The sequence below is a fragment of the Aplidium turbinatum genome, chromosome 5 (assembly GCF_918807975.1).
Source record: "Aplidium turbinatum chromosome 5, kaAplTurb1.1, whole genome shotgun sequence".
In the NCBI taxonomy this organism is placed as follows: Eukaryota; Metazoa; Chordata; class Ascidiacea; order Aplousobranchia; family Polyclinidae; genus Aplidium; species Aplidium turbinatum.
Genome location: NC_137476.1, coordinates 6133984 through 6143428, shown reverse-complemented (window position 1 = coordinate 6143428; position 9445 = coordinate 6133984). Strand labels below are relative to the sequence as shown.

The window sequence follows — 9445 nt, the reverse complement described above, 5'->3', positions numbered from 1 at the left end:
TGGAAGAATCCAAGCAAGTTTTGTGGACTTTAGGACTTCATACCCGTACAGCTACGGTATCGTGCATTTAAATTCTTTTTTTGTATTTTTACGGTCTTTGCAGTTAAGTTTTTTATAACTACTGTAGCCTAATAATTTTGTGTGTTTGTGTAACTTAAATTTTTTTTTTTAATTGTTAAATTTAGCCCCAACATTTAATATGTCTACACTCGGTGGCGACAGGCACTCGACCGCCGTCGACTCGACTGAGTTTAAGCCTGATGATGTTCTTTGCGGTCGGGCAGGCCATTCTGGGGAGGGACCCAGTAACGATGAGGCTAAGTCAGTTCGAGAGGCCCGGCATCTTAGACGGGATATTTTGACTTAAATTGGGAAACTTTCTGTAGCCCTAGGTTCTTTGAGTGATAAGCAGGAACTGTTAATTTTTAGATCTAAGTTATCTACTTTAGAAGAGGAATTACGGCATTTCCATGCTCTTTTGACTAAAATCTTTAACTCTGCAATCTTGGCAGAACTTCATGATAGGGTAGATCCCGAATTTAACTCGTTAAAAAATAACTTTGAACAAAAAGAAAGTGAGTTCTCAGATATGTTGGATGCTGACATACATCCTGAGGATAGCGCCTCAAATGTAAGCACTAGGATGTCTAGGACTTCGTCTCGGATAGTGGCACAAATTAACCTACAGCTAAGACGAGAGGAGCTCCAGATACAAGCTGAGGCCGAAGCGAGAGCTGCTGAGGCTGCCGCGAGAGCTGAGGCCATTCGAGCTGAGGCTGCAGCGAGAGCTGAGGCCGAAGCGAGAGCAGCTGAGGCCGCCGCGAGAGCCGAAGCGAGAGCTGCTGAGTTCGCACTCAAAGACGCTCAGTTGAGGGCTGAACAACGTAAAGAGGTAGTTTTAGCTGAATATCGATCAGAGGTGGGCTCTCGGCGTAGCTCTAAGAAGGGCTCTTCTAGGCATTCCAGAAATGAACATCAATCGCAGTTTAATTTACATAACCTTTTCCAAACGCCCGTTCAACCTGTGAGTGGACCAGGGCAATCCACACGTTTTCCAGCTGTTTCAGGAGGTCTCGGGGCCGCGGCTAAGGGTCTTCCGAAGGCTGTAGAGCCAAGGTCTGCGAATTACAACCGAACTCATCCCCCAGAGCGTACAGGTCACGGGGCCGCCATTAGTAGTAATGCTTTGCCCCCTTCACAGTTTTCTGCGCCGCGAGGTTTTGATCGCCCAGCTACACGTAATTTGGGTGGTTGTGAGAGGCGTATCGCGTCTCCTGATTTTAACGTGTGTGAGGATCGTGATCGGGCTGTGCATGTGACTGAGCCTACTCAGCCCCTTAAGGGATATAACTTGTCTTCTCCCGCTAAATCGAGTTCTCAACAGCAGGATTGCTTTTTTGAATACCAAAATAGTAGGACGTTTTTCGATAAGGCGGCCTTGATTGGTTACGATGGTAATAATATGCCATTTATCTTCTTTAAAAATCGTGTTACGGCCTTAATGGCAGCTTCGCCCTTTAAGGGGACTCGTTTAACTTTGTTACAAGCAGCTTGTGTTAGGACAGCTGCGCAAACGATTGCTAATTTGGTTTCCGACACTCCTGGCTTGTCAGAGGAAGACAGGATAGAAATGTCGTTAGCTCGCTTGTCCCAGCGTTTTGGAGTTCGTAGAGGTCTTTTCGCCGAACCGGAAATTAGAAAGTATCGCTATAGTAGCAAATTGACTTCGACCTCTTCCAGTGATTTAAAAGAATTTAAAGATGAATTATCGCAGTGTTTGCTTTACGCGCAAGCTTATGGTCAGCGTGATAAATTAGAAGGACGTTTTGTTTTGGATTTGGCTAAGCGACTCCCGTTTGACGCTAAGCAGCGTTATCTTGACTTTTTAGGTGATCAGTATGGTGGCACTGATGAGCCTACTTTTCAAAGTTTGTTTGAATTTGTAGTACGGGAGGAAACGCGTAAGTCGACTGATTTTAGCATTATGCTAATGGGCGATTCTGGTGAGTCGCAGCATTTTAAAAAGTTTGGCAAAAGAAAATTGCCTTCATGTCAGGTTAGGCAGACGTCCGTAAAACCCCATGATGATGTGATGTCAGTGAGTTCGCAGTACTCGACTGTTGTTGGCGCACCGCGCGGTGGTGAGGCTAGACGTAAAGACCTGCCGACATGCATTTGTTGTTCGTCACGTGGTCAAGTTGAATATCATTTTTTGTATAATTGTAAAGAATTTTTGCGCTTGACACCTAAAGATCGGAGAGATGTCATTGTGAAAGCTGGCAAATGCTTGAATTGTTTGCGCCAGCATATGGTTAGGGATTGCGTTCATGCAAATAACTGTCGTAAGTGTGGGCCTAACAACGATAGGAAACACTATTTTCTTCTGCATGATTTTTATGTGACGTCACGTGATTCTCTGGATTCGGTTGGGAAAGATGATGCTCGTGCCAGAGTTCCTGTGCGTAATGTTAAGATTGGAAATGTTAAAGCAGCTTTTAACCGCGTTACTGCTGCTCGTGTTTTGAATCCAATGACTGGCAAATCGAGATTGATGTATTGTCAGCATGATTCTGGTTCGCAGTTGACGTTTGTTTCGAGTGATTTGTGTGTGAACTTGATCTTAAACCGTACGATAAAGCGTCGTTTAAAATGGATACTCTGGCTGGTCAGAAAGCTACTTGTGCTGACCTTGTTAAACTCAACATCCAGTCGTTAGAGACAGATGAACTGTTTTGTGATATAACTTCGGTGGTTAACCCAGCTTGGGCTGACGATGTTAAAACTTTACCGCATAAACAAGATTTAAATGGTTTCCGTCATTTTCATGACGTGAATATGTTTCATTTGAATGATTGTAGTACTGTAGATGTACTGATTGGCAACGACAACGCTTATTTGATGTGTGCAAAAGAAGAGCGTGTTGGTGAAAATCGTAGTGAACGGCATGCTTTACACACTCCTCTCGGCTGGTTGGCTTGTGGTGGTAAGTCACCCTTAGATGAAAGCGTTGCTAACGTGTGCAGAGTGCAGACGTCTTCAGAGTCGGATGTCATCTCTGGCTTTCAGCGTAAAATTGAGTCTCGCGATATGGAAATAGCAGACCTGAATAAAGTCATTCAGAATTTGACCTTGCAAAATGAAACCTGTGAATTGTCTCGCAATGACATTTTGGCTAGAGAACTTGTTGAACCGAATATTGAGTTGAAAGATGGTCGATTTGAGATACCTGTTCCGTTGAAGGAAGATATTGATTTACCTAACAATTTTGTGTTGGCGTCAGATAGAGTTGCTGCTTTAAGGAAGAAGGCTTTAAAACAACCTGAACTTCGTGATTTCCTTACTGACACCATGAAAGATCTTAAATCAAATGGCTATATTGAGCGTACTGGTGAAGCAGGAAAGGTCAAGGGATTTGAATGGTATTTACCATACTTTGTTACGTCACAATTAAAAAAGCGTATTGTTTACGATGGCAAGTCTGAATTTCGAGGAACTTGTGTTAATGATGTAATGTTTTCGGGTCTTGACTTGTTAAACCCTCTGGCAGATCTCTTGGCTGGATTTCGGCTTGGTAGATTTGGTTTCGTGGCCGATATTACCAAGTACTTTTTTCACATTTTAGACTCTTCAATACGTAAGCCCAATTTTATTGAACTGCTTACGTACACAGGCAGTGCCGTTCTTATCGTGAACGAACGCCCTTTGGTACCTTTGAGTGACGATCCTAGGGATTTTACTGTCATTACCCCTGCCTCACTTTTGACCCCATACTTAGACCCATACTGTGCTGTCGGGAAACCACATGATCGTGACCAACTAAGAAGGGATTATCGGTTCAATTTGTCACTTTCTCAGCAGTTTTGGAGTAAATGGATCGATTTTTACTTGCTAGGTCTTCAGGGCCGGAAAAAATGGCTAAAAATGGCCGAGAATTTGGAGCCTGGTCAACTTGTAGTGGTAGGTTCTCTCCAGGACATTGGTAAACGTGGGAAGTATCAACTTGGGAGGGTGCATGAGGTAGTTCCACAAATTAGGAAAAGGGAAGCCTGTGGTTCGTAGAGCTAAAGTTGCCGTCTGCAACTATGATGAGAGTACGGGGAAAGTGAAAGTAGACTATGTGTTGAGGGATATTTCGTGCCTCGCCCCCGTAAAGAACACCTAAGTGTTAGGGTTTGAGCCTGGTTTTGTCTGCGGTGGCCGACACTTGTCTGAGCCCAGAACAGTCGGTTATTATCGCAACCATTGTATATAGCGTCATTTTTTGCGTGTACCTACTACCTATGGTACCAATTTCATGTATCGTCGTGTTTATTCTTATTGCTGTTCATTCTTTGCATGCCCTTTGTATTTGCGTATTAACTTAACCCTTAGGCGGTTGGGCTCCTTGGAGTCTTGCTCAGTTTGGGGGGGGGGGGCTGTCGATTCTTCTTATGCTTTAGGAGTGATATCTCTGTTATTTTTTAAGGCACGGTTTCAAAATTTGGGATTCACTTTGTAAAACTATTCACACAGAGCATATCCGAAAATTAAAACTATGTAAATTTTAGAACTGCTTATATACGTTGAAATGTTGATGTGACTTATGACGTTTGAATTATTTGGTATTTTTTGATAGAGTAATGAAAAACATGCATTGCAATGTTGTGATTAATTTTTTTTTTATATAATCTCAATTTAAATCATTTGATTAACGAGACATGGGCCAAATTAATTGCTTTCATCCAGCTGGTGGGAAAATTTTGAACAATAGAATATGAAATATTTCAGAGGATGTGCTGAGAAATGCCTTATATCTCTCAATTTATAACCTTTATTCGCTCAAAATTTCATCTCAATAAAGGTGAATAAAAGTTAGGAAAAGTCAAGAAATCTCGTAGTCGCAGCCTCAGTGGTTTTAGAGATACAACTGTTGATACAAAAAAGTTGAATTGACAGCCCCCCCCCCCAACCTTCAAAGGGTTAAACGTGAGTGATTCAAACAATTTGTGTATCATGTTTTTTTATTCATTGGCTCACAATTGTCGTCAATTCTTTTTTAGTTATGCCATGTCAGACTGTCATAACTAGGGGCCGCAATGTTACAGACAATTGTTCACCTAATCAAACGTCATATAAAAACCGTTCAGGTCTACTGAATCTTACGTCATGGAAATTCCTAAAACATGAGCCGAAATTGCACCATCGTTCGTAAGACTTGTGTCAAACCTGTTTAAACCTGTTTGGGCCTGTTTCAGTTTGAAACCTGTTTAAACATGAAATATTGCGTCACACGAACTGCTGACGTGCCTTTGAGTTATCACAAATTTTTCTGATTCATTCTTAAAATTGTTTGTTGGAAGTCAGTCGCAAGTTTAACTGTTTGCTTGGTGCTTGCTAGCTGGACAAATTCTCCGTCTTTTATCCAAGTAATCTGTTCTGTAGTGACAAGTTTTAGTGGTGTACGGTGTTGCATCCGATTTCGATAGCCGCGGGCTAATTTTACAGGAATACACTTTTGAATAGACGTTTCGAAAGAGTGTTTATTTTTCGGTCATTACATGCAGACGAACGGATTTGGGAATCTTATGTTACAATTTTCCCACGAAGAGATTATGGTTTACCGCTGTGACCAGCAGTATGTAGTATAAAACCAAGCTGAAAGTGCACAATTTTACACTATACAATCTTGAATCAAAAGATGCTTATTGCTCTATTTGGAATGAAACAGAAGGTGATTTACGCAGTGAAATAGGCTATTTGCTTTTTTGCAGTTTAGTCATTTCGAACGGGTAATTTCTGGAAGCCCCGGTCTGGAGGAGATAGTTATTTGGAGTGATGGGTGTGGATATCAAAATATAAACTCTAATGTCTCTGGTGTCTACTGTACCCTTGAATAGAAGCATGGCATCACTATTACTCAGAAGTACCTCGTGGCTGGTCACACTCAAATGGAGTGCGATAGCATGCAGAGTACTATCGAGCGAAAATTGGTGAACCACATTTTTAGGACGAGAGATTACGAAATTATCATCCAGAATGCCAGGATCAGACCACATCCCAACAATGTACAGTCAATGCAACACTGGCCTGAGTCATGAAAGCAGTGGAAAGGTATTGTACAAGGTCCCATTATGTGAGGCTGCACAGTGGGTGGATCTGCCACAGCGGTCACAAATAAACTTAGGCGACACTAAATGGATTTCTATTTTTTCAAGCCATCTTCCAATCAAATTGAGGAAATACAATGATCTCCAATCTATGAAACATGTTATGCCAACAGGGTGTCACTCCTTTTTTGATAATTTGCCTTATCACTGATAATTTATTCAGCTTGTCTTGCCAACTCTGTTTTTAGGCGAAATACGAGTCTAGCATGAAATATAACTCCTATCGTTAGATTGGAATTGTTATTAGGGATTTTCCTCTTAATTTTAGTCGTATTATTACTGTTATTACGTCACCGTTAAAAAACTCATATTGATAAACTCAAAATATCAAATGGCCTAAGTCATGTCTGTGCATTCAGAAAATGGCCTAAGTCATCCTAGCACATTATGGGATGAAAAATGAAGCAAATCAAAGTATACATGCTCATTGTACTTGTGTCGACATGCTATTTTCGTTTAACTGTACAATAAATATTATAAAAACAACCGTGTAGACAGTTTTTTCGATTATCTCAAAACAAGAAAAAATGAGTTACGCCATTATTTTATTAGTCTGACGACAACATATACTCACTGTTTAACTGCAAAAGCCAGATAAGGAAGTCCGATTTTTGCTCCTGATGAATTGGTTTCCTTCAAGTCATCGAGAAAAGATCGCGAAAGAGATGTTGGCTGGTTATTTGAAGAGGAAGAATGAGCAAGCTCCGCCACCAGAAAATAACAGCTTTGATAACAAAGATATATGTGAAAGATAAAAAGGACTGTATTGGGAATCCAAATAAACTCTAATAATATCTTGAAAATTGTTATTCTATAGCAGAATTACATCAAACCTCAGATGATATGAAAAAACTGTTAGTCACATATATGCAGATAATAGTTCATATACCTGATTGGACCATTGATTTCGTCTGCAAGGTACAATGTCACAGTGACGTTATTCGCTGATGACTCATTTTGCGAAGGAGTTTTCAAAGAAGAAGGTCCTTTTAGACAAAACAAGTAGCCTATGTTATTAGGCAGAATTCAACCGTATTCTTGGTCAGTTGTTAACACTATCTGTAGCGACACGGGGCTTTATGAGGACGCCCCACTCCAGTAGTGAAATATTTCACAGAAGGAAATATGCTAGAAATGTGAAATTTCTTGACTTTTTGTTTTTATTCTTTGAAAATTTTCTAAACTTAAACTGGTCATTTTTTTACATTCCTGCCCTTCACAATAAGCATTTCGTCTAAGGTGGATAGATATTTTTGTGCAATGCTAGTTATATATAATTTAATGTTAGTGCAAAATAAATGTTAGTGCAATTACTTTGAAACGGAAAATCACCCAAAAATGTCTTATATTTACGAGAAAATTTAATTTTTTGTTTAGTTTAGCATTACTTTATGTTATCATTCAAAAATTGTAATTTTGAATATATTTTCTGGAAATTTGAATAAACGTTTTTCATCTGACGTTTTTTCATCTCAAACACTTTATTTATTTCAATAAATTTGTTGGGTAAAAATTTAATTTCTATACGCACAATACACATGGCTATTATCTTGTAAAATATTTTGGTTCTGTGATTTTCATAGCTCCCGTTATTAGCGATTAATTAGCACTGGCCAAGATAGCCCGTGACGTGAATTCTGCGTACAAAAACAGCTCGTATTATGATAGGGTTAAATGAAGGTGATGTCGAGTTTGCGAGTGCTGTACTAATACAAGTCAATAAACTTACAATCGAAAGCAAAATAATCTTGTCATTTAAAGCTTAAAAATGAACTGAAACTAGTGCTGGGTTGTGAAAAATGTCCTATTTGCTGCAGCCGGTGCGTCCTTTGATGGGTTAGATGCTGAGCTCGAGCTGCATTTGTTTTTGCAAAGTTTCCGAGTGCTTGTAGTTGCTAATTCTATGCATTTTGAAAACCTGATGAAATTGGTGTTCGCTGTCTTCTACTGTACAAGTAAAAAGGTAAAGGTGAGTCCCATACTTGAATCCAAGCATAGGGAGATGAGAAGATAAGTTGTCATTATACTAAGCCTTCGGCACTAACGATAGTAGGGTTGCCAGTTCCTTTCTCTCGGCCGCCTTTACTTCAGCAACTACGCCCACCCAATTTATTACACCCTGGGTAGAGGTGTCTCCCAAAAGAGCGTACAAGTACGTCTCCCAAAAGAGTGTCCACCTGAGTAGAGGCTTTCACTTTTTTTATTTTTTTTTATTGTGCTTAATAAATTTAAATATTACTCAAAGATATTCATATAAAAAATACCTGTAATTGGTGCAATACATTCTCCAATCGCTTTGGCTGCTATTCCATTTCCTGCACATGATTGGCCAAATACTTCAATCACGTGACGACGATTTGGCATGGCAGCAAAGGAAACGGATCGATTGTGCGACGTCATATTTAGCTGAATGTTTTCTTTTGTGAGCGATCTGGCAATTGATTCGTAACTACCATTCCTTGTAATGTTGGGGAACTTCATGATTTTTACCTGTCGGTAAACAGAGATGGTGGAAAAACGTTTATGCCATAAAAGTAAAAAAATCAGTTGCAGTAACATATCCTTGAGTAGTTGTGAACATGAGCAATCGATATTCTGACATTTTATTTTGTTGTTTGATTGAGACATGTAATGCACTTGCATTGTAAACTTTCAATGCTTTATGAGATCATCACTCAAAGCTGCAATAGACTCAACGTAGAATGTTGTGAATACTTACAAGCAGACTACATTTTACGTAAATTTATCTTCGGTTTTATTTTTATTGATGGTTCTTTTGTTTATCAGTAATTTCTTATCTAATAGGAAGTTGAAAAAAAATTAACTCGATTGATGCTTATACCATTGATAATAATAGTTTACCGCCTGCTGCAAATACAACTGGAAATAAATTCCATGTGCATACATGATATTGTTCTTTAAACAAAATTGTAAGATTTTTGAGATATTATGAGAGTGATTGAAAACTTTTCTAACAAAAAAACAATGCTATTGAAATGAATTCAGAGATAAATTCACTATAGCGTAATACTGCATGCCTATTGAGACAGTACAGAAAAGCATATAATAGCAAAGCCATTTTTAACCAAAGTAAGAATTGTTGAAAGCAGAATTTCTTGTTTCCACTGAGAACAATTAAAAAATCTGTTAAATTGAGATAAGCAGTAACCACAACGTTCATTATACTACAAATAACGTCAGCAAATAATATTACCTGTTTTACAGGCAAATGTTATCACAAAAATATAGCGCCATTATTGCCTTTCCAAGCTTCATTATTACTAATGAGGGTTGAAGGT

At 39.2% G+C, this 9445-nt stretch overlaps 1 protein-coding gene across 1 annotated transcript; it reads right to left on the bottom strand.

Annotated features, from left to right (window-relative positions):
• Positions 1 to 6700: 6700 nt before the first annotated feature.
• LOC145769976 (uncharacterized) lies at positions 6701 to 8584 on the bottom strand. Its single transcript, XM_082581545.1, has 3 exons — positions 8411 to 8584; positions 7036 to 7132; positions 6701 to 6870 (listed from the first exon to the last, which is right to left on the bottom strand). The coding sequence occupies exons 1-3, from the start codon at positions 8544 to 8546 to the stop codon at positions 6717 to 6719; spliced, it is 387 nt and encodes a 128-aa protein (XP_082437671.1). The 5' UTR covers positions 8547 to 8584; the 3' UTR covers positions 6701 to 6716.
• Positions 8585 to 9445: the final 861 nt, after the last annotated feature.